This window comes from Alligator mississippiensis, chromosome 4, assembly GCF_030867095.1.
Source record: "Alligator mississippiensis isolate rAllMis1 chromosome 4, rAllMis1, whole genome shotgun sequence".
Lineage (NCBI taxonomy): Eukaryota > Metazoa > Chordata > Crocodylia > Alligatoridae > Alligator > Alligator mississippiensis.
Window position 1 is genome coordinate 14,672,605 of NC_081827.1, and position 25,211 is coordinate 14,697,815.

Genomic DNA, 25,211 nt, shown 5'->3' on the forward strand with positions numbered 1-25,211 from the left:
TCTCAGTGCCAGCTTTTAAAAAGAGCTATTGACCTCAGCTCCTCTCTAATAACCCACCGAGGTTACCTTCTGATGAGACCAAGGCTGCAATACAGAAGCTTCCCTCATTTTCCCTGTGCTCAGCTGTTGCTTAACCACCTAATTTAATTGGGCCGAGTCTGCTAATGACGCATGGGTACTGGGGGAATGACACGTATCAGGGGACCACAATTGGGGTGCAAGTTAAATCAACACAAAGAAAGTGCCAGATGATGACATCTCCACCTCACAGGAAGGGCAGCAGGAGAGCCTTGAGAGAAGGCAAGGAGACCTGTGGTGTCTGGGAGCCCAACTAGCTCTCAACGATGTATGTTCTCTCCTACAGCCACCAAAGGTGCAGCTAATGCAGAAGGGGGAGAGTACCCATATCTCCCACCCCGCTTTCGAGAACCATAAAGAAAAGACGCATGCTTTCCATAGCACCGGTTTTCCAAGGGCTATCAGTGGTGATGGCTGGATGACTAAGAAAGCCTTCAGGCTAAGTAAAGACCTTTGACCAATAGGAGTTTACTGTTATCATGCATTATTTATATAGGACCACTGCACATGCACCTGTGGCATGATGACAGAACAGTTGAGGAATCTTGTTATGGTCCCAAAAGCATGACTGGGGCCTCTCTTTACCCTCGTGTCTCCAGCTGAAGCAGCTGTGAGTGGCTGGTCATGCAGACTGGGAGTCAATGGTGGCCAGACCTACTGCTGGCCACATCCCTCCTTTGTGTGCCATCGGCTATAGAGCCTGCTGTGCCTTAATGACAGCGGTAGACTTTTGACTTGATCACATACAGATGAGTGCTTTCCAGAGAGCTCATGGGCCCTTCCTACTTATACCCAACCATGCTGTCTCTGGGAGGAGTATGGTTGGGCCCTTGTCCAGCGAAGTATAGCTGCATGGTAGCTGTGGGGGAATAAGCCGATGGGAACTCCATGCAGAGACCAAGTGGGAAAGTGCAGTCTACTGGGGGTCCCAGTTCAGTTCTTACCAGGCTGACCCCCACCCCAGCAAAACCCACTGCAGTGTGGGGCCACGCACTCTCTAAGCATTGTCACTGGCCCCTCTTTTGCTGTGGAGAGATCCTTCCATGGCATATTGGCAGATCCTTTGTACTGTCCTCCCCTCTCCTACATTTAAACAGAGCACCTGGCTTTCTGGGCTGCAGCTCGCAAGTGCAGTGCATACGTTAAAACCAAGCAAGCCCTGATGGAGGCAAGAAGTGAGACTAGGCAGGACCTGAGTGGGAGAGTCCGAATCTGACTGGGCTATTTTTGTATCAGGATGACAGCGCATTGGATTGTGCAAAGTAATGTTTGCAGGAGAGGCCAGACAAAAATAGGCCAACCCAGCTTTTCTGATTCTTTTTTTTCCCCACTTTCTTTTATTAAAGCCTCCTCCAAAAAAAGAACAGCGGCTTCAGCTTTTCCTGGCAGCATTCCCAAAGTCAAGCAGTGGGCTGAGTAAGCGTTTGTAATGGCAACCTTGCTGCAGAGCAGAGCTGGGCAAAGACACTGCTGGACCAGGTTCAACGGTGTCCTTGCCTGTGCCTTATCCCTGCTGAAGCCAGGAGACATGGAAGAACAGTGCTCTGATTGTGCATGGCTGAGACGCCGGAGCAGGGCGAGGCCTGGAGCTTCAGAACATCTTGGTGCTGGCTAATATCGCTTACTGAGCAAACTGCTTGCTGGGACAAGCACAATGCACTTGTTTGTGAATCAGTCATAATCCCACTCGCCCGCTGCTTCCTCACTGACAGATGGGAGGTGAGTCACTAGGAGCCACTTTGCCAGGGAAGTGCTGGGGTGGACACCCAGTTTTCCAGCTGCAAGAAGCCTCTGTTGGATTCCCGGACTAGAACCACCCACCAGGGCCCACCTGGCAGAGAGGTATGCAGCAGGGCTTGGCAGGTCCAGCGAGAGGTCCCAAGGCAGCCCAGCTGCAGCGGGTCCCGGGGCGAGTGCGTGTGCAAGAATTCCAGGGGCCGCATGGAGGAAAAGGGTCTTGGCATGGACGATCTTGATCCCCCAAGGTCTGCACAGATCCCTGGGAATCTGTAGGCTCCGGGATCCAGCCTTCTGCCAGGATGTGTTACACTGGGGCTCTGGGTTAACATCTCAGATGACTCGAACCTGATCCTGGAGTCTCCCCCACTCCTGTCTCTATTGCACGGTGACTTGCAAGTGTAGACAGGGCAAAACAATTATCACTCCCCTCAGCAGCACTTATGATGGGTGAACATGTCTGTACTCTGAGCTACGGAGAGCTCTGCCCAGGGGACACTTTTGTTTAAGGTGACTCGTGACAACAGGCTGGTGTTTCTCAGAAGGCCACAGGCCAGAGGAGCTTTTGGCACAAACAAGTTGCCCTGTGCACTGGCCCAAAGGAGGGGTTTATCTCTCCGCCACCCCAGGTAACAGCTTGGGAAACTGGTCCTGATGTTCAGTTCAGTGACAAGGGTGCCCTCTGCTGATCTATCCCTCTCACTACCTCAAGTCAGATATCTGGGAGCATAGGACAAGAAAAGAGCTCCTGGCCATTGACCCAGTCCCTTGCATTTGCAAGCAACTGATTTGCAGTGATTCTACATTTTTATTCTGTAAATGAACAAAGGCCTTGCTTTCTAAAACACTAGATGACGGACACTTTTTTGGAAGTCGCAAGCCCCCTCCTGTCAGCTTTGTGCTTTGATTTCATTTACTTTCAAGGTGGGATCTTGGGCGTCTGTGGAAAGCAAGCTGTTAGGTTCAGCCCTAAACACTCAAATATGGTTAAAAAATGAAAGGGGGGAATGAAGAAGCTGGAGAGGAAAAGTCGGGAGGTTGTTGAGGGAGTGGAAATGTCTCCTGGATGGAAGGACTTTAAAAATATGGTCTCTTGGTTCATTTTTTTTTGTTTGGATTTACATAGCCCCCTGCCCTGTAACTGAAACAGCAGCATCAGCAAAGCACTTCAAAGACAGAGGCATTGGAGGCAGGATATCCTCTTAAGAGGCACTCAGAGGCAACTGCTATGACTGTGCTGTAATAACAAGCTTGATGTGATGGAGGGCAGGTCTCATCCCTGTTTTATTGATGTTAGGAGGGAAGTCCCATATCTTTAAAATCAAGTGTCTAATGCCAATGGACTTCGCTAGGAGTTAGGCACCTAAATTCCATATGGGACCTGGGTCTAAACAGCTTGGCCGGAGCTACAGAAAAAAGTCAGTGCCTGAGCAGAGATTACAAACACTGTCCATATCTGATGGCCTGCACCGAGGAAAATGTGGTAGATCTGGTCTGCCACAGTCATCCTGTGAAGCCTTGGGCAAGCCACTCACTCCCTCTGTACCCCAGTTCCTATCTGTATATTGAATATAACTGTTGTCTCCCCAGAGCTAATTCATCTGCATAGAGCATTTTGAGATGCTCACCCTCTCACATCTGTGTTAAGGCACTGTGAGACAGGCAGCTCACAGGGAAGACAGTGGCCAGGACAGACAAATGCCAGCCAAGCAGCAGAGATGCACCATTGACCCACTGCCCCCTCTAAGGGACTTCTCTGTTACTGGGACCTCAAAGCATGAGTCTTTTCTCACGCTGGTGTTATGACACTGATTTCAAAGGATGTTGGTCATGGTGGTCCTCCTTCTTTACTTGTGGTAGGTTAGGGTGTTATGGCTCGTGGTGGTGTCAGGGTTGACTCTGTAGTTTTGCTAATAGGTTAGATAATGGATTTGTATAGGATGGTTTGTATAGGGATGATCTTGTCTCATTCAGGGGGCTGGACTAGATGACCTCTGGAGGTCCCTTCTAGCCTTACTTCTCTATGACTCCAGGACTTATTTCTAATTGCTTCCCCATAAGCAACAGGAGAATCAATCCTTCAACTTCTGTTTTAGGGCAGATACAGCAATGGATGGACCAAACTGAAAAGAACAAACTTTGTGAAGAGCTGGGGACAGTGATGGACGGTTGGTTGCAGGGACAGGAAGGGAACTCCTGGACCATGGTGTTCCATCTCTTATTTCTGCAGGCAACCGATCAAGTCCTACAAACCTATTCATGACTTACCAAACAAACTCCATCTTAGAAATAGTTACGTTTTTTGCTCCCGGTGCGCCTCCACAAAGGCTGTTCCACAGCCTCCATGATGATTAGTCATTTCAGGCACCTATACACCTATACACGAGCAATGAGGCTGCTCCAACACGCTGTAATTCCAGCACATCGGAGCAGACTCAATTAAACGAGTCTGCTGGAGCATGGCAATTACTGCACTATAGCAGCCTCCAGCATCTTGTGTATCAGTGTCCCTGCACCTAAAAATGGCAGTGGGGGTACTTTATCTAAAGCTCATTTGATGAGCTTTAGATAAAGTGCCCCTGCCACTATTTTTAAGCACGGGGGATGCTGATACATGAGACACTCCAGGCACGTTAATTGGAAGGGCTCTCAGAGCCATTCTAATTAAAGCTCCCCCCCTCCCCACTCACTTCTGGAGCACGTATATAAATGCTGTTCCAGTCTAAAAGCATTCAAGGCCAATTTATATCCATTAGTCCTTGAATCAACATTGTCCTTTTAACTTAAACAGGTCTTCTGCCTCCCTGGTGTTTGTACGCTGATGCATTTATATAGCACAATTGTTTCCCCCCCACAGGCCCCAACCATGACATGAATAGCTTCCTTCATTTGATTAGACTTGCTACAGATATTTATTTTAGCTGACAACCCTGGCTTGGGGCCATGCGAGCAGCCAGCCAACTGCAGCACCCTCGAACTGGGGGTAGACTGAGAATCTCTGATCCAGGTGAAGGAGCCAAACTTTTTTTTTTCACCCCCTTAATCCAATCTTCAAGTCAAAGGGGCCCTTACCTTGTAGATGCAGGACTTTGCATTCAGGAAAAACAGCTCGATGGTGGCATTATCTTTTAGATAGGAGATGCTTTCAATGTAGAACCTGGAAAGGAAAGGAAAAGACAGATGAGCCACATAAGAAGGTTTCAAAGGAAAGCAAAAGAAAGACCACACTTTATTTAGACACTGCTTCCATGAAAGGTATAACCAATGGAGTCAGGCAGATTGTAAGAAAAATAAAGCTCTTTTGTTTACTTGTTATAATATTGTGGTTCTGCCCGCATGTCCTTTAGGACGCAATCGTTCAACAGGATTCAGCATATATCCTGACCATGCTGAAAGGATTATCAAGAAGATGATTTGCTTTGTTTCCATGTCTCTGTCTGTAAACTTCCCCCTGACATCCCAGTCACATGGGGCACCTCTCTTTCACTCTCTGCCCAAAGCTGTGCTGTAGCATTGCTGATTGCCATTAAGGAACCCGCAGGCGGCTGCATTTGACTGGAGTGTGAAATGACTCCTGACTATACCACAGAAAGACATTTAGCCAAATCCTTATTATTAAAAATACCCACAATGCTTTGGCACTTGTTTATTACTTCAAATGTATATGAATATATTACAAAAAAATTACTCTGTGCAAATGGATTTCACATTCCTCTTTTTATTTGCGTAAATAGACTTCTATTCTCCAGTGCTTTAGAGTCCTGCTCCTTTACTACCTAATGCACAGCAGCTTTGCCATTGAATTGAGCAGACACATGATCTGGCTTTTCATTTGCTGCATGATAAAAAAGCACTAGAACAATGAGAGCAAGATCCCACCAAAGTCGAAAGCTGATTGTTGTTATTATTTCATTGTATTTATGAAATTACACACACGTGCAAACATATACTCATACCTTCTGTGCATTTACAATTCCAACAGTAAGAGAGAATCACCTGGGTTCAAACAATAATGAAATGACATTTTGTATTTCCATTGAAAGGAAAGAAAAAAAAACTAGAATTGCACTCCTGTCCACTTTGCTTCAGGCTGATTTTGAAGCTGCAGCTCGGTGGTAGATAGGCCTCTGCCTGAACTACAATACTAACACACGTCGTAAGAGACAATTATAACATGGAAGGTGCCAGTGAAGTGCTCTCTGTATCAGGAACTAAAAGAAAAAGAGATAATTCAGTCCTTGTCCAGCTGCAGTGAAGCCTTAAGTCCTGGCTTGACTGAGCCTGGGTCTGGGTCTGGGAAAAGCAAAGAACGGCTCTTACAAACAAAAGAATCTGCCCAGGGACAAGCCATTTGCTAGGCTGGGGCAATAGTGGTAAGATCTTTAGGGGCAAAGGCCCAAGCTTTGTCTGTGTTTGCAAAGAGCCCCTTTGATCTGGACTGGGACTTCTATGTACTGGGCTCTGACCTTGACTAAGGATCCCAGCACCACTACAGCACACACAGTACCAACAAAATCCTGACTCTTCTGAAGGCCCTTCAAAACTGCCTAGTCAAATAAACTCTTTTTAGAACAGAAGTAGTTATTAGACTGATTAGTTATTACACTGGCCGGGCACCAAATAGTTTTTTTCAGTCAACCCGGTATGTTTTTTCCCTCTGGCAAAATGAAAAAGACCAAGCCATTTCAATTTTGGTCAGTCACACAAAACTTTTCCTTTTATTTTTTCCAGCCTCAATTATTTGCTTGATTTTACTTGTATATGCACATGGTTTCCTCCAAAACTGTGGTTTTCATCACATAATTTATTCACCAAAGAACACTGTTCAGCTCCAGTTCTTGTGTCCAAAAAGGGCACTTTGTAAAGAAAAGAAAAGACGTCATTTTAAATGCATGGATCTGGCGTCCTTTCTGCTGAACTCATGGACAAAAGTGGAGGTACTTCTGCTACTGTTTCTTCTGAAGAGCCATTGAGATAGCAGATAAAGAAATGCAGAGAGAACATCTCTTGCAACAGAGGCAGCTAATTTCTAACTGCCTGACTGTCATTACTGGTGTTGGGCTGAGGACAAGAGAAGAGATGGCTTTATTGCCAGCCCTGGCCGTTTTCAAGGGACCTAGACCAAGCTGCAGTAGTGCGGCTAAGCAGAAGGTCCGAAGCCTGTTTCTGAATGATCGTAGAATAAACCTTTTACAGTTTGGGGAACCAACAGCAGTGAAAGAACAGGTTAGGGACTATTTAGAAAAGCTGGACAGGTACAAGTCCATGGGGCCAGATGGGATACACCTGAGGGCACCAAGGAAGTTGGCTGATGTGATTACAGAGCACTGGCCATCATCTCTGAAAACTAATGGTGATTAGGAGAGGTCCCGGATGATTAGAAAAGGGCAAACATAGTACCCATATTTAAGAAAGAGAAAAAGGAGGATCCAGGGAACTACAGACCAGTCAGCCTCACCTCAGTCCCTGGAAAAGTCATGGAGCAGATCCTCAAGGATCTAAGCAAGAAGGAGAAGGTGATTACTAGGAACAAGCAGCCTGGATTCACCAGGGGCAAGTCATGCCTGACCAATCTGGTTGCCTTCTATGATGAGATGAAGGGCTCTGTGGATGTGGAGAGACCAGTGGATGTGGTATACCTTGATTTTAGCAAGGCTTTTGATATGGTCTCCCACAGCATTCTCATAGGCAAGCTAAGGATATATGGGATGGATGAATGGACTGTAAGGTGGATAGAAAACTGGCTGGAGCATTGGGCTTAGAGGGTAGTAATCAATGGCTCGATGTCTAGTTGGCAGCTGGTATCAAGTGGAGTACCCGGGGTCAGTCCCGGGGTGGTTTTGTTCAATATCTTCATCAACAACCTGGAAGATGGCATAGAGTGCACCCTCAGCAGGTCTGCAGATGGCACCAATCTGGGGGGAATAGTAGATATACTGTAGGGCAGGGCTGGGCTTCAGTGACCTAGACAAATTGAAGAATTGGGCAGAAGGAAATCTCATGTGGTTCAACAAGGATAAGTTCAAAGTCCTGCACTTAGGATGGATCAATCCCATGCACCAGTACAGGCTGGGGGCTGACTGGCTGGGCAGCAGCTTTGCAGAAAAGGACCTGGAGTTTACGGTGGGCAATAAGATGAATATGAGCCTGCAGTGTGCCCTTGCTACCAAGAAGGCTAACGGCATACTGGGCTGCACTGGTAGGAGTGTTGCCAGCATGTCAATGGAAGTGATTATGCCCCTCTATTTAGCACTGGTGAAGTCACATCTCGAGTACTGTGTCCAGTTTTGGGCCCCCCCACTGCAGAAAGGATGTGGTCAAACTGGAGAAAGTCCAGGGGAGGGCAGTGAAAATGGTTTGGGGCTGAGACACATGACTTGTGAGGGGAGGCTGAGGGAACTGGGCTTATTTAGTCTACAGAAGAGAAGACTGAGAGGGGACCTAATAGCAGCCTTCAACTACCTGAAGCGAGGTTCGAAAGAGGATGGAGGTAAACTGTTCTCAGCGGTGACAGGTGACAGAACAAAGAGCAATGATCTCAAGTTGCAGCAAGGGAACTTTAGATTAGATATTAGGATGAATTTTCTCAGTAGGAGGGTAGTACAGCACTGGAACAGGTTACCCAGACAGACTGTGGACTCTCCATCCTTGGAGGTTTTTAAGACCCAGCTAGACAAAGCTCTGGCTGGAATGACCTAGTTGTGGATGGTCCTGGTTTGAGCAGGGTGCTGGACTAGATGACCTCCCAAGGTCCCTTCCAGCCCTTATTTTCTATGCTTCTATGATTCTAATATTACAACCAGCCATCTATAAATAGGGGGTATAGACTGGAGGCAAATTTGGAGAACTCAGCAAATTCAAGAAGACTTGCTGCCAACCTGCATGCCATGCTCTTCCCACCTCTTGAGTCTGCCCAGCTGGTACTGGTGAGAATCTACATTATGTTGTCACGGGTAGCCAGATAGACTTTGGGGTACATGCTTGTGTTTTTTTTTGAAAGGTCAGACTGTAGATCTGCTTCTGCCCCTTTTATCAGCAGCCAACCTGCAAGATTACCTGTAATTTGGGTAACAGCTTGATTTTCACATGCCAGGTGGTGTTTACAGTACAGCCAGTTAGCAAAGGTCCTTCTCGTTGTGGCGCCTGCACAAACACGATTCTGTCTAATGACACACGGGGGCAGTCTTGCATTTGTTAAAGCCACCACGATGCTTCTTAAGGCTTTCTACCCAGGCCCGTGCAGTCCCTTTGCTGCCTGAAAAGCCGAGTCCCCGCTTAGCCAGGAGCTTGCACATGGTACTTGAAATTCACAAAGAGAACCCAATTCCCGAGGGGCCGGCAGAGTAGAGTGCATGCTGGAGAGGGGATGGAGGTACCTCCCCCCCAGCACACCTAGACAAATACAGTACATGTGCAGCAGGAAATTGCTGTTCTTATTGAAAAGAAAACAGATCTGCAGAGAGAGCTCTGGTGGGATTTGCTCTGTGGCATACACAGAAAATCGGAAATGCAGCCTACTCCTTGGAATTCAGATCCCGCACTGAAGGAAGGGGGGTGAGGCGGGGAAGGCGTCTCTTCCTATGATTGACTTCTGCAAAACACACTGATGGAAAATGTGCTTTACCATGATCAGATGGCCCTGACTAAGCAGGCAGAGGGTGTGGTTCTCTGGCCAAGGAAGTGATCTGAGATTGGAGATCAGGGTTACAGATATCAGAGACTCTGCCACAAGTTTTCCGCATGACCTTGACCAAGTCACTTAACCAGTCTGCATTTCTGGTCCCTGTCTGTAAAACTGGGTGGATAATACTTCTCCCCTCCTCCCCCATCACCCATGTTTTGTTGGTCTTGTCTATTTATATTGCAATCCCTTTTCCTTGCTGCATGTTCAAAAGCTTGCCAACTTTACAGTCAGAAGTAGCCTTTCCGATCATCTAGTCCAGTGATTCCCAGCTGAGGTACTGTGGTGCTCAACCTTTATCCTACAAAGTAAGCGATCACTACTTCTCCTGCCAGATGCCCTGCTCCTCTGCCCCCCAGCAACCTCCATGCTCCCAGCAGCACACTTTGCCATGTGTGGCTGGCTGGGTGGATATGGGACCGCACTTTTCAGCCCAGCTCATCCCTCCCAATCCTCCCATGCTCCTGGGGCTGGCCAGAGTGGACACAAGCACATGTGGCTCCAGTTGCCAGCATGCAAGTCCCCAGAGGAGCAGCCACAGCAGTTGGGACCACACTTGCCCCCTCAGGTATAGACCAAGGGGTAGGGAAGGGGCAATGGAAAAAGCCGGGCACAGCAGGGTGAGGTCCTGCCCTCGCTGCCCTAACTTGGTACTAGCTAGAGTCTAGCTCAGTGCTTCTCAGCTGGGGCGACATTAAATTCCAAAAAGTTATAAAGAGGTGCCTTGAGGCTAAAAAGGTTGGGAAAACACTGGTCTAATCAGGCTGGAGGACCCACACCCAGTTGTTCCTGTATCATGCCCATAACTTCTGATTGAGGCACAGGATACAGGGAATACAGCGTGTCTGCGAGGTACCTGGCACAAAGGGGGCCCTGTCTTAGTTGGTACTCTCCATGCTACTCAGTACAGACAATAAATAAAACTGCATCTGGAAGCCCCTTCCAGTATTTTTTTTCTGGCCAGCAAATGTCACAAGGAGAGTTTCACTCCTCTCTCGCAGCAAGAGCTGTGAGCTTCCCAAAGGGGACTGGTGGATGTATATTTTTTTAAATTTAAAATCCCTGGTAAAAAAAGAGCTAGAAAATGACACTCCTGCTACTCTCTTTCCATCCCCAGTCACTTATAATTCATTGAGTCCATTTTCTAAGCATTAATTAAATGGACCAGTGAATATTATGCTGTGTAATGAACACAAAGAGCCTATCTTGACTGCCACCTCTCAGCGCGAGGAAGATAATAATGAACGCTGTATTACACATCCTGGAAGGTTTTTGAAGCTGCTGCGCCTCAACCGTTTAAAATTTCACCAGCGCATAAGCCTTTCAGCTGAGGTTACGTGCCCTGCACTGATTAGATCGTGCTCCATATCCAATGGTAGTTAGCTGGCACCCCAGTCTTAAACAGCAAAGCCAGGCAGCAACAAAAGGCAAGGCTCCTATTTCCAGTGGCCAAATTTCTGCAGCAGTGACTGTGACAAGCTTTACTACAAATTCCACCCCCTCAGCTGGTGGAAATCAGGACAGTGTCTGGATTTAGCTGGAGTGACGCGGATTTAGCTCAGCGGAGAGTCGGGGAAAGCTATTCCAAGACGGCACCGGCAGTTGGGTGCCTAACTCCCACTGACTTCCCGAAGGAGACGTGTGCCTAACGTCTCTGAATAGCTCCCTGACAGCCTTTTCCATCATTTCATCGCTGAGATGTCAGGTCCTGCCAGGTGCTGAGGGTCTCCTGAGACAGTCCTTGCCCCTACCCTCCATTTTACCCAATTATTCAGCTGATCCTTTGGTTGGCCTTGCATAAAAACCCAGTCCCACATGTGTGAATTTAGCACCAGTGAAAAGTGCTTGGTAGCTAAAGTTATTTTTCTGAGAAGTAGGGGAAGTGAAGGCAAGAAGGGAATAATTTTCCATGTCCAAACTATGGAAAACCTGCAGGGGGGGAGACAGATCAGCTTCCATGGCCACCAACGCTTTCATCTCTTTACCAAAGAAAAGGCCAATGAATGCCAAATGCAGAGATGGATTTTGTGATGCAAAGGGATGTCCAGTGGAAACCAAATCCAACAAACAGTTGCTGGACCACTACTAGCTCGGGCTGGATTTGGCAAACTACCAGTAACAGGTTCTAGGCTCTTTTATGCACATGCTCTGGGAGGTGGAGGAAGGTCTGAGAGACGCTCTAATTTAAGTGCTTGGAGTGTCACATGTATCAGCATCAGCACACTGAAAAATGGCAGTGGGGGCACTTTAACTAAAGCTTGTTGAACAAGCTTTAGTTAAAGTAACCCACTGCCATTTTTCAGCCTGGGGACACTGATACACATGACACTGGAGTCTGCTGGTAATTACCATGCTCCAGCAGACTCGATTAATTGAGTGTGCTCCGTCTGACGTGCAGTTATTACAGTGCATTGAAGCAGCCTCAATGCATGTGTATAGGTGCTATAGGAGCCCAAGCTCTGAGCTGTTCATTCACCTATTACTCATTTGAATCTATTATTCGAGATATTTGAGCCCATGACTCTAACATGAACTGTATTTATTTCCTAAGAAAGCAGGCAGAATTGCTCGAGGGTAATAAAATGCTTTGCCATGCGAAACTCATCCAAGATCTAAATTCAACTACAGAAGAACTTTATTGGGCAGGAGTACACATGTGATTTGTAGCCTACCGTAGTATCAAGGACTTCATAACACTTCTTTGCTTCTCCTGATGCCTGTGAAGCTTAGCTCATGCATAGGAATCTAGCTAGTCAAAAGGTTTTGTTAACAAAATGGCCAAACTCAAATGTTTCCTCATTTGCCACAACATTTTAGCTTTTCCAAGACAGTTCACAAGAGATCTGGGAACTCTCTCGACAGTTTAAAGAAAGAGTCCAACTTTCTTCATTTCACGGCTAAGCAAGATCTCCCCCAGATTAGCGGGCCACCATGATAGAGGATCTGGCCCCAGTGCCCTCCCTGGCAGGGTCACGAGTGTGCAGGATCTTCAGAGAGCTCCGACTGGGCAGGGAGATGGCAGGGAGCCCCATCCTGACTGCCTGCTCTCCAGGGACAGAGGTGGTAGTGGTGAATGGATGGGTCACAACAGCATGAGCTCAAGTTGGGGGTTCGGGATAAGCCCAAGATCAGTGGGAACAGGTGGCTCTGGTGAACCTGGCTATACATAAGGATCAGTCATTACTCCAAAAGGAGGTGGTCAGTGACTAAGGGAATGAGGCATGGGGGAGAAGGACTGCAGATATTTGTGGCTGACCCAGGGGGCTGCAGCTGATAAACTTAAAAGTTTGTGCGGGAAAGGCTGGGGGTGAATTCCAGCCTCCAGCAGAGCTGTGGGACAGCTGTCCATCCACGGCAAGGGCTGGGAGTTTGGAAATCAGTTGTAGCAAGGGCCCCCCACTATGACAGTGCTGTGGTGTGGGAAGACCCCCTCCACCCTGATACACTATTTCTAACCTGTGAGAAAGACAAACAACCTGAGACACAGTGTTTCCCCCTCACCATTGACATGAATTAGCATAACTGAATGAAAACCAACTTTTGGGAACATTTTCAACCCAAACAAAGAGGTCTAGTTCCTGCATGTTCCTGCTATTTATTTCCCTCATTTTCAACCAGTCCTTTCCACAAAGTACTTTCTGCTCCCAGGATGGAAAGCATTGGACAAAGGCAAGAGAGGGCCTCGAAGTCTGAGCCTTTTTGCTCTTAAAAGGAAGCAGAATGAAGCTCCCAAAGAAGCAGAGAGTCTCATGCTATTAATTTAACTATTAGATCAACAAAGTAACTACTTCCAGGCCTACTTTCCTACGATCCTATGGCTAAACTGAACTCAGCGTCTGAATGGAGCAAGATGCTCATGTGCTTTGGTGAGCTCTGGATCCGGCCTATCATCCTCCCCACCATGTCAATGAAAACTTCTATGGATGATTTGAAAGATGGGAGACCCATTTGCTCTCTGAAAAAGATAAAACATGATATGCACGTGCCTCTAATGGACTCCAACGCAGCCGCCGTTACATCCAGCGCTCATGGTAAATGATTAGCCTAGACAGCTCCAACCGCTGAGCTGCTTTCATGTTCAAGCCCTGTGTGTTAATGTTTGGGGATGCACACTTTAAACGCTGACATTTGAAGCATGCAGTGGGCCTCAGGAGGGAGATGAAAACAGAAAAGCTCTGCAAAGCAATCAGCTGGGAACTCGCAGGAAAGGCTGAGGCAGGAGGAGCCTCTCTTACCTGCCCCTGGTAGCAGATCCCTGCACATCAGTGTGGTCACCAGCACCTCCCTCCCCCTAAGGCTAGAGAAGCTGGGTTGTCCCTCCGCCGCTGCGTGAAGCTGGTCTCATTCTGCTCTCAAATACCAGCAATCAAAGCTAATGACTGGCAATTTGGTACTGGCATGTAGGAGCCCTCACTTGGAGAGAGGGAGCTGTGTCAGCTTTCATCTCATCACCGGGCAGCCGCAAGATTTGGGTTTTCACTCTGAAGGTGATCTCATCTTCGAAAGCCCTGGCTTATATCTTCTCCCACCTTCTTCTCCTGCAGTGAGAGATCAAGCCACGGTGCATCCATCAATGTGCTTTTATCAGGGCTTTGAAAATGATGGACCTGTAGCGGAAGCAGCGATGCTGGCAACTAGGATGTTCAGGTCCCATCTCTGCTAATGATAAAAAGTGTGACTTGGGAAGGCCTGTTAAGCTTTGTGCCTCAGTTTCCCCAACTAGCCAACTGACCCTCTTATTTAGGCCCACGCACACTTCTGACCTGCAACCTGAAGGGGGTCTTTGTAAGGAAGCCAAAGGACTTCAGCAGAAAGGCTCTCACTGGCTTTACAGCAAGCTCTGAATGAACCTCACCATGCAGGTGGTATGAGGTTCAGCCACCTCAGTGGAGCCATCTGCCCGACAGCCATCCACTGGGCCTGGGGATCTACAACCACTCCAGGATGAGGCAGGGGTGGGAGGAAGGGGCAGGTGTCTGTGACAGGTGGGGTGGGGACAAGTGCATGGTTCTTCCCCGCACCCAGTGGTGCAAGGACAGGAAAGCTTCTGGCCAAATGTTCCTCCATAAAACCTCCTGTAGGCTGGTGAATGACCGTCTCCTTAAAGGGCAGTAGTTTTCAGGGGGATGGAAAGTGCTAGCTAAAGGCTTCGTGATTAAAGCAGCTGTTCCAGAGAAGGAAAGATCTGGGGAAGATTCAGGAGTTCATTCCTCCACAGCATTGAGGCCAGATCTCAAACAGGCTGACTTTAGCATGAGTCCTCTTCACGTAAGCTCTTCTGGGCACAGACCTCCAGGGTCATCCGCTGAAAACAATGGAGCAGCAAAAGCAGCTTGGCGGGTTCTGGAAAGCAGAGCTGTCCCTGCCGTGCCTCATCAAGTCCCAGATCTTCAGGAGCTGCTACCTTGCAGCCAGCACCTTTCCAGCTCTGCTTGGGGAAACACAGCAAGGTTCAGTATGAAACTCTTCCTCCACAGCCCTCCTTCAGTAGAGGAAAGCAATCGGGTAATGCACACCGGGTGCTGGAGTTTGTGCTGTTTCTCTGAGCTCCCTGGTGGAAGACAGGATTGACCGAGCTGATTCAGCAGAGGAGGGAGGCAGAGCTAGTGCAAATAACCACCGTCCCCATCTCCTCTCCAGCAGCTGGTTTACAACATCTGAATGGGAAAGGAGGTCCAGAAGGGGAATTCCCTAATGTGGCCTCAAGCTCAAACTGGCTGCTTGCTTTCCAAGCTGGGTGGTCTTAGGTTTTCTACCAAAAGCAATCACTCAGCTGCACCAGGTAACCAAGTGGGTGGCCTGTACGTCATTCCAGTACTGCTTTGCACTGGTAGAGCACCGTTCATCTGAGGAGCTCCAGGCACTTTAGAAATATTAGTCAGTTAAGCCTCAGAAAACCCTTTTGATGCTGTTTCACAGATGGGCAACCTGAACAGACATTTTGGGTGAAATCCTAGTTCCACTCAAGTCAGGGAGATCTGCCCTTTCTTTCAGTAGGGACAGGGACAGTCGAGGTTACACTGCTCCCCACTCTCCAATGGCTTGCTCCTACTGTAGCCAAGTAGAATTGCCATAAAGCAGAATACAGAATCTAACCTGTTGCAAGACAAAGATGAATCAGACACAATGAGTCAACAACAGGCAAGACTAGAATCCAGGTGTTTTGGTAACCAGTGCCATCCACTAGCCCATCCTGCACTGCATTGGAGGTAACTGGTTTCTGATAAGGCTGCTCTAAGGATCAGGACGTCTGGATCTGTACAACGCTCCCAGATCAGACATCTCCACTTACGCTGCTGATAGCATTTTACATCCACTTGGTTAGGGTGCGATTACACTATAGATGTAGGGAATGGAGATGAGATCTGCCTGCCTTTCACTGACTCAAAGTGTTTCTGCTTAACCATCTGCTTAAGTATCATTGGCTGGACAAAATTAGGTTTAATTCTTATCCTGCCAACCTGCCAAAAATCCTTACTTTTTGCATAGTGCCTGCAATTACATTATCTAATGGTGTCACAACATGAGAGCTGACATGGGCCTGAGGTTTCCAAATGGGGCCGAAAGCACTGGAATTACTATTTTTTACTCTATTACATTACTATTTCCCACCCCCCCTTTCTCTCCCTGGGTGACTTAATTGAAAGGAAGAAGGAAAAACTATTTATGCCTTTCTCTGAACACAGCTCGCTTCTATAAATGTATTCGAGTTAAGCAAAAACCAGAAATGATGTTATGGGGCTCCAGAGTGAAACTGCTTTTAAGATGTGTGTGTAATGGATGGCTCAGCACAGGGATGCGTGTGGTAAGCAGCAAAAGCTCCATTAGCTCCTTTGCTCAAAGGTCAGTCCTTGCACAAGTAAATCTTCTGGCTGGATAGAAGTTTCTCATACCTTTAAAGAGACTCTGAGGAGCGAAGCCTTCCCACAGGCAATTTATTACCCTTTCCCCATGGTGGATAAAGCATGGGGCCGCTCTGGGAGGGCAGCAATAAATTGTCTGTAGGGAGTCTTTTATTTCAGCGAGATGCAAACAAAGTCTGAGTGACTGTATTTATGCTTTGTGGCTAGCCAGGCGGCATGTTCAGCAGAGTGAGTGTGGGGCCTTTCCCAGAGCAAGCACAGGCCAAAGAAACAGGTTTAACACCCAGCTGTAAAAAGATATCTGCTTTATAGCAAAGCTCAGCCAGCATTTGTGGATGGGGCAAGTCAGTGCGGGAGAAATCTGTGTGGGGCAGCTGGGTGGGACTTGGTCATGAGCACAGGTTTAATAATGCTCTTACTTTTGCTACAATTTCTACAGCTTCCTACCTGTGGGGGTGTTGCACAGGATGAATATGGGGAGAGGGTCCAGTCTCTGGTGCCTCCAACCTCAGCAGAAACTGGCTGCACAGATGAGGCTGGGAATCCCCTTGGTGAGTCCCCACAGGCCCCGGGGCAGCAAAGCTTACCCCCTTACAACAACCAAGGCAGAGAGGCAGGCAGGAGGAGTGGCCTGACAGCTCCTGGCACAGGGTGACTGTCCGAATAGGGAGGTGAACGTGTGTCGTATCCCCAGCGGGTGAATGGACCTCTAGGGATCCATGACACATCCTCCCTGTCTAGGGACAGAAGTTACACATGAACTGGTTTAAGTGATTGGAAACTGGTTTAAACCTGTAACAGAACATAAGTTCAGTGCACAGAAACCCCTTTCAAAATGACCAAAACCAGTTGAAGATAAACCTGGTTGCATAGGCGACAGGTGCTTCCTGAGTCAGGGGGGCACTTGCCCCCCCAGTGGCCAGTCAGCAACTGGGGGGGGCGGGGGATGTCCTTCCATGGCCGATCACACTGCAGCCAGTCAGTGAAGGGGGACGGGGGGAGCCACGGTTGACTGCACTGACTTGGAAGTGTCGCACCAACCCAGAAATGCCAGCCGGGGACCACAGGGATCGCTTCTCCTGGTGCCCCCACTCCCTGGCCGGCACTCTCAGGGGGGGCACCAGCACTCCCACCTGCCCTTGCTGCCTGTCCAAATTCCCCTCAGGTCCCTGGAGCTGCCCTGGGCTGGGGACCCTGGGTTGGGGTGGTGGGGAAGCCCCCCCCCCCACAAGGCAGGGGCTCCCCAGTACCCCCATGCTGGGTTGCATCCCTTCTGTGGCAGCGGCTGAAGCAATCAGGGGCTGGGAGGGGGGTGGGGGGAATTCCCCATGTCTCCCCAGGGCTGCCTGGGCTGGCGAACCCAGGCTGGGGGAATACCACCTGAGGGGGAGGCTCCCCCAAGGTGGGCCAGCACCCAGGCAGGGGGCTCTTTAACCCCCTGTGGGTGGGGGGCATCAGGGGCTGGGGGTATTTGGCTGGGCTGGCAATTGAGGTACATCAAGAATAGAGGACAGTTGCATTTAGCGCAACTGTCCCCACCACCATGATTGTCACGTGCCTCCCAAGGCTGGGGGAGCACGGCGAGTTCCTGTAGGCAGCAGTCAGTGGCAGTGTTGGTGGTGGGTGTGTGGCGGCGGTGAGCGGTGAGCTCCCACAGGCAGCCACGGTGGTGTTGGCGGTGGGACCGGGCTGAGCAGGGAGCTCCTGCAGGCGGCTGCAGTGGTGTTGGCAGCGGTGGGGAGGGACCGAGCAGTGAAAAATAAAGGACATAAAGTCGCCCGGTTTCATATCAATAGAGGACAGAGGACCAGAAAACCAGACTGTCCTCTATAAAACCGGACGAATGGCCACCCAAGCTGGCAATGGCCAGCAGGCTGGGAGACGTGCTGTAGCACCCCCTGCCTCCTGGCCTGGCAGTGCAGACCTCCCCCGGCCTTTCCCAATTGAAAACTGAATGTCTGTTCAGTTGGTTATCGGTTCAACCTATGCAGCTTAGAGGAAGCTGCCTAGATTGAATCAATTCAGCCTAAGGCTTTTTGATCATCTGTAGTTAGCCCTGGTCTTTATGCTAGACTGTAAGTGGTTTGGGGCAGGAACTGCCTATTCCTAGAAGGTACAGCACCTTGTATAATGGACCCGCAGTCTTATGTGAGGCTACTAGGGTATATTGCACTCTAAGCACATCCCAGAAGCGTCAGTTTAAATGCGTTGGGAGAGCACTGCCTCTGGGCTGTGAGACTGACTGGCTGACCCTGTTTTTCTGACCCATGACAATGTGGCTGAGGCAGGCAGAGATGTGCCTGTGAGGGAAGAAGGAGCAAGGCAGTGGGGATGACACTGTTAACTGTCTGCTCTCCTGCTAGTCTCAGTTCCTGCTTCTTTTTCTTTCACTCTTACAGCCTGGTCCAGAAATGGATTCAGAAGCCATCCCCACTCCTCCCAGCCCAGTGCCATGTTCTCACCATGAAACCACACTGCACTGTATAAAGGCAATCAGTTCCAGGTATGTTGCCATCAATAAAGCTGGGCTGGCAATCAGAATGCATCTGAACATTAAACCTCATTCTCTCATGCAGTAAAAAGCGTAGATGGATAAACATATGCCATTATGTACGAGACAAATAACTTGCTCTGGTTAATTTAGTGTGGTTATAGACACAGAACTGTGCCCCAGCAAGCTGCTGTCAACACTGCCCCTTAGTCTAATTCCTCAAACACCTGTGCAACCGAGTAGATGTGAATGACACACGTAACAGTGACGTGTTGTGACTGCTGCATAAGTTACTCTAGCACGGATGAGGACTGAGGATCCCATGAAACCATGTCCCTTATACATCCTCTGGCCAGCCTGGAGGTGGTAGCACACTTCAGCAACAAGGCGGTAGGTCCATTTAGCCCAAAGGACAATACATTCATTAGCATCTTGGCTCCTCTTTTGGTTAGAGTGACAGCTGCTCCTAGATGCTTTTTCAAAACGGTTCTTTTCTAATAGTGGAATATCGCTTTAAACACTGGATTGAGAAGAGGACGGAAAAAACTAAAGTAGCTTAGAGCATCACGCACACTGGAACTTTGACTACTAATTTCAGATACTAGTAACCAGTTATCAATACAAATCCCTAGTGTAGACAGACAAAGCTGCATTAACATTGGAAGAAGTAACCTCTACTTGAAACCAGTGTAAAGGGCACCAATGAAAATCACAGCCCTTATATAGCTATCTATGCTAAGGAGAAAAGCTATACAGTGACATCACTGTGTAGTCATTAATGGAAACAGCAGTGCTCCGATGCAAGCAGGAGGTACATGGAGTCAGAGGCCCGAGAGTGAAAAAGCTTGGCATAAGTGCTTAAAGCGATCGGTATTTAAGAAGTCCTAGTAATAAAATCAGTCATGCCGTGGTGAACAAGTGACATAATGAACTGCACACATGTGCAGAGCAGGCAAATTGCTTGGGGGTCTTTGGAAGCAGCAAAGCACTGATCACTGCAAAGTTCCTGCCCCGTCTTACCCACTTTTTTCCAAAGCAGTAAGAGATGTTAATGCTAACTGATAGAAGGTGTCAAGGGTGAGGAGCCCATCAATGTGTGCACTCTGTAACTCTGTAGGGAAGGAAGTGTTCAGGCAGGCACAGCTGATGCACAGGTCACCCCGTGATACAGCAGACAGAGAAGGGCAGGAGATATCAGGAGACCTGGAAAGAGGTGAAGACAGGGTGGCCGCTGCATACTATTTGACTGTTACCTGGTCTGGGGACTTCTGTAGGATGTGCGACTGATGTATGCACATGTCTCAATTTCACCTTTCCTGCCCAGAGAAGGGGGGCTGGACCCGATGATCTCACAAGTTCCCTTCCAGCCCTAAACTTCTGTGAATCTGTGGAACAAGCCTCGCTCACCAATTTCTGTTTCTCTTAAGCTTTCCAATATGCTGTTTTCAAACATGTCTTTGGGTCCCTATGTAAGTCTTACTCACATTGCTGGTCCTCACTGGCTCTCCTGTATGGGCAGTAGGGCTGCGCGAAATTTCACTGGCTGTTTCGTTTTGACGCTGTTTCAATTTGTTTCAAGCTCGAAACAGCGAAATCAAAATGAAACAAAAGGCTTTGAAACAGCCTCAAAACGAAACAAGGGCAGTCGAAACATTTTGAAAGTTTTGAAACGTTTCGAGTTTCGAAGCTGAGCCTGCTTGCAGGGAACCAGAAAGTAAGGAGAGGGAGGGGGAGGAGGGGGGAAGGACTGCTCTCATATTGACTTTGTAGCTGGCCAGTGACTGTGATCCTTCCCTGAGGCCCCTTCCAATCCCTGTACTCTGGGGGAGGAACAAAAAAACAGCATAAAAAGCATTGTTTGAACTGAGCTTTCTCTGTGCCTTCATGCTTACAAGTGACACAAGTTTTGCTCTGAACAGTTTGAGGTGCAGTTTCCCAGAAACCCCTGTACCAATCTCCTTGAAACGTGGCAGCTTCATGGCCTCAGAAGGAGCTACCATCCCTGCAAGTTCCATCCAAATCAGGCAGGAAATGACAAAGTTACAGGCAATTTCATGCTTCCCCATTATAGCCTATGGGTGAAATGTTGAAATAGCGTCGAAACAGTTTCAACAAAACAAAACAGAATGGTGGTTTTGAAACGAAACTCGAAATGAAACACTGCTCCATCGAAACGGCCAAATGGAAGTCAAAACAAAATGGTGCTGTTTCGCACAGCGCTAATGGGCAGCTGCAAATGTAATGTATCTGTAGTTCTTGGATCCAACCCCAGTGAAACACAGGAATCTCAGGTGTAACCCACTAGTGAACTGGGGCAAACCTTCACTGTAGATAGAGCTAAGTTAGTACAAGGTGGGCGCATCTACACAAGACGCTATGTTGCTGTAGCATCGGCGGGCATGAACAGTGATGCTGACGCTCCTGCACTGTAGTGTTGGAAATGACCCATGCAGCGCTGGGACTGCACATTAACTGTGGTTACTGCGCAGTCATTTGGTACTTGCTTAAGCAAGTCCAGTGAACATGTAGATGTTCCTGGTAATATGCACAGTAACACCATGGATCTTGGATTTCAGTGCTGCTACCACTTGAGGCCCTCTTGTTCTACAGCAGCCAGAGTAACCCAGCGATGGGTTTCGCTTGCTATGTGCAGTGAGCCAAGAGCCCCGTCTCACATGCTCACCTGTAGCCCATCCAGTAATAATCAATGGGCATCACAAGCTTCATTTGAAGGATTCATAATGGCCAACTATGCTTCTTTTGGGGGAGTATAGTTCTTCCAGGGATACAGCTCTCATAGTGTTCAAGAGTCTTTCACAGCATCCAGGACACTACCTCCTCACCTGAAGCAACAGCTCATTCCACGAGACCAGTATTTTGACTTAGTGAGATTAGTTCTGTAGCAAACTAGCTGTACTGGTGAAGGTATGGGAATGGGAATACTCACCAGAAAGGAGCTGGACTGGAAAATACAATGTGTTTGTACATGTAAATTGAGAAAATTGTAACAAATTTCCCAAAGGCAAATGAATCAGTTCCACCCTGTCTACTTTCTGTTCGCATATTCCCTGCAAAGAGATTGCTGAACCCACACAACACCAAGGTTGTTGTTTAAAGCTAAGAATTTACTGAAAATTAAGACAAACTTTGCTGTTTAGAGGCTAATTCATCTGTGCCATAGTCGTCTTTTACCCTGAAACTGTGTTACCCGACTATCAGGTTGAGTAACACAACTTTGTCTTCTTCTCTGGCCCTCCAGGCTGGGCCAAAATACTAATGCCTCACCTGTTCTCCCTGTATGGCTGACATCACCAATTCAGTGGCTCCGTCTTGCTTCCTGCTCCCTTCCTAAGCCTTTCACCTTATGGCCGTCTGGGTCTCCACACGTGGCTGCGTGGCTTCTATCATGCTGCCCCCATGTTGGGTACAGTCTTCCTGTACTCATTCGCCAAGCTTCAGCTTTCAAATACCTCCCTGAAGTCTACTTCTGCAAGCACCCTTTCCCTCCCTCCTCCTTTATCACCTCCATCACTCCCTCCACTGGACATTGTCCTGCCTCTCAAGCTTATCTGTTTTACTTGAATGGTGCAGAGAATGGATCTCATGGGGTTTTAAAAAAATATTTACATCAATCCCTGCATACATTTTTTGAAAAAAGAAAGGGAGGCTGGATGCTGATGCTCAGATGAGAGCTGATGGCTGATAGGACAGTGCATCACTCCCCCTTTCTCTGCTCCAGGGCACCTCTCTCTCTGTCTCTCGTATGCGGCTCTGATGGGCTAGTACGCATATAAAGGGATATTAACAGATAGTATCATAAAATTATATTGCACAATAGCAGCTGTGGAACAGTTCACATCTGCCCAACCAATTCTGCCCTCAGACATTTGTGTACTTTCCATCAGAAACCTTCCAGATGAGTACTGCATAAAAATCTAATACAGACAGGTGAAGCAGCTTTAGTGGGAATTGCCTAAGTGTGCAAGGGTGGAACTGCGCCTTGTAAACAAATATTGCTCAATAAACCTGCAGGAGAGCCCTGATTTTGAAAGGGGGGCAGGGCGATTTTTGGTCCTGTAATGGACAAGAGCGTAAGCGGAAAACAGGGTAGATCTGCAACAAAATCAGCGATGTACAGCATCAGCTTTTGCAAACAGAGGGTTTACTTTATCAGGTGCAGAAAGCAAAGTTGCTAAATAGAAAGCAGTAATTAGAATACATAGGGAAGGGGGAAGGAATAAAGGGGGCACTGTTGGGAGAGGCAGGGTGGGTAGGAGAGAGAAAATCAAAGCAGTTAACCCACTGAGGGACATAGGGTTTATACAAGCTAATCCAGGTAATGGGATAAAAAATCACAGTCTTGGCTTAGACCGTACTTAACACAATCCAGTCTGCGGATGATTTCTTGCTCCACAATTTCCTGTTCAAGTTTGTTTTTTGTGGTTTTGTTGTCATATGAGAACAGCCACTTTGCGGGATGTCCAGGGAGGATGAAGCGTTTTGTCACAGGCCTGCCCCTGCTTCTGGTTGAGTGTTTGGTGGGTGTTCATTCATTCTTACACGCAGGGATTGCCCCGTCTGTCCCATGCAGACAGCAGAAGGGCACTGTAAGGAGGTGATGGCACATGACATGGGATCCAGAGCAGTGCTATGCTCTACGGGAGCGTGTAGCAAGGTGACTGTAGCATTATCCAAGAGAATCAAATACAAGGAGGAAAATTTATCTTTGAAAGAGACCTTTACATTTTGTTTTGGAGATTCCTCCATTTCCTCCCCACCCCCAATGACCACCCCCCCCCGAAGTTTCTTTCTTTTACAAATAAATATGGAGCAATCTGAACCATTTCTTTGGTGGTCACTTTACTCACCAGACTGCTGCAGGCATTTTAAGGATGAATAAAATTTGATAGTCACATGAAAGAGAAAAACATTTCTTCCTCAGCTTTCCCTTCCCCCTTAATTACCATCTCCCTACTCTCGCCTAAAGATTTGGGTCTTTAACAGCCTGGGTGAATTATACATTTAAAAATACAAGAGAAGTAGATGCACAATCCTTAAATATTGGTACAGAAAACAGAATTCTCTATAATGAACAACTGGTGCTGTGAATGATTGGTATTGATATCCCTCGATACTCATGTTCATTCAGGCTTTGTTGAATTCAAGTGCAGGTAATACAGCAGATGGAGCCACATGCATTTACTCAGTCTTCTATGAAAACTGTGTCACTAATGACGAACAATATGTGACATGTGCCATAACAGCAACACCTCTGCAGAAGCCAACAAAAGATGCCCCAGATGTCTCTTTATTAGGAAAAGAGGGCTGGAAGGGACATCATGATGTCATTTAGTCTAGCCCTGTGCTGAAGGCAGGATCCTCCCTGACGCAATCGTCCCAGCCAAGCATCTGCCTAACCTCCTCTTGAAAATTTCCAGGGATGGAGATCCCACAACCTGGTCCAATGGATAACCACCCTCACAGTGAGAAAGTCTTCCTGTTGCAGCCTGTGGGGAGAGAACTGAGATCCAAACAACCCAAGCTAAACCTCTAGGTGTTAGCAGGAGGAGGTCATGTCAGCCAGCGCACATTTGCTACCCGAGGAAGGAAAGACAAGCGTCCCAACTAAAAGAATCTTCACGTCCCCATTATCAGGGCTTGCTTCAGTTTCAGAAACAAAACCAGAAGACATCAGCTCAAACTACTGGGTAATACCCACACAAGGCCTTTTCAGCTGGTAGGAGAATACTCCACTGCCTCTCCTTTTCTTTTGGCCCAGATCAGTGTTGTGATGGGCACCTGTTACATGCTGCGAGAGCGTTGCCAACTTGCCCCAGGCCTATCACACAAGAGAACCAGAGGTAAATAAAACCCATTACTAGTTCTCAAAGCACCTGGCATACCATTATGTTTCATGTTTCAGCCTGATGTACCAGGATACTCATTACAACCATGGGTGAAAGCACAACTCACTGGTCGGCATGTATTTCAACTTCCCCTTCCTTGGTAACTGAACTCTGACCTTTCCCAAATGAATCACAACTATAGAAACACCAGTCATTCATTTAGTGTACGGCTGTACAGATGCATAGCCCTAGAGATACCTCTTTATCCATGGTAGACTGGTTTCTTGATTGCCATATACGGCAACAAGACAAATTAGCATTTTTAGATGATCTGTATGGTAATACTTACAGTTGGTTACCTGCCTCTAAAATAAAATGTATACAATGGTTTTACAGTAAACTGCTGCTCATTTTCCGAAGTCAGTTATTAGTTTTTTTCAGGAAAATTATCATTGTCTTTAGTCAGATTTTTGCCTAAGTAAAGGCTTCTGAACTTGACTCGACAAAAACATGCT

General features: G+C 47.8%; 1 protein-coding gene across 6 annotated transcripts in view; it reads right to left on the reverse strand.

Annotated features, from left to right (window-relative positions):
• Positions 1–25,211, reverse strand: part of FRMD4A (FERM domain containing 4A) — a 283,978-nt gene that overhangs the window by 85,798 nt on the left and 172,969 nt on the right. For all 6 annotated transcript variants that reach the window (XM_019487548.2, XM_019487547.2, XM_014607558.3 and 3 more), the window contains exon 5: positions 4,888–4,972. In XM_019487548.2, the coding sequence (XP_019343093.1) occupies positions 4,888–4,972 (85 nt within the window). The remainder of the gene's footprint in view (positions 1–4,887; positions 4,973–25,211) is intronic.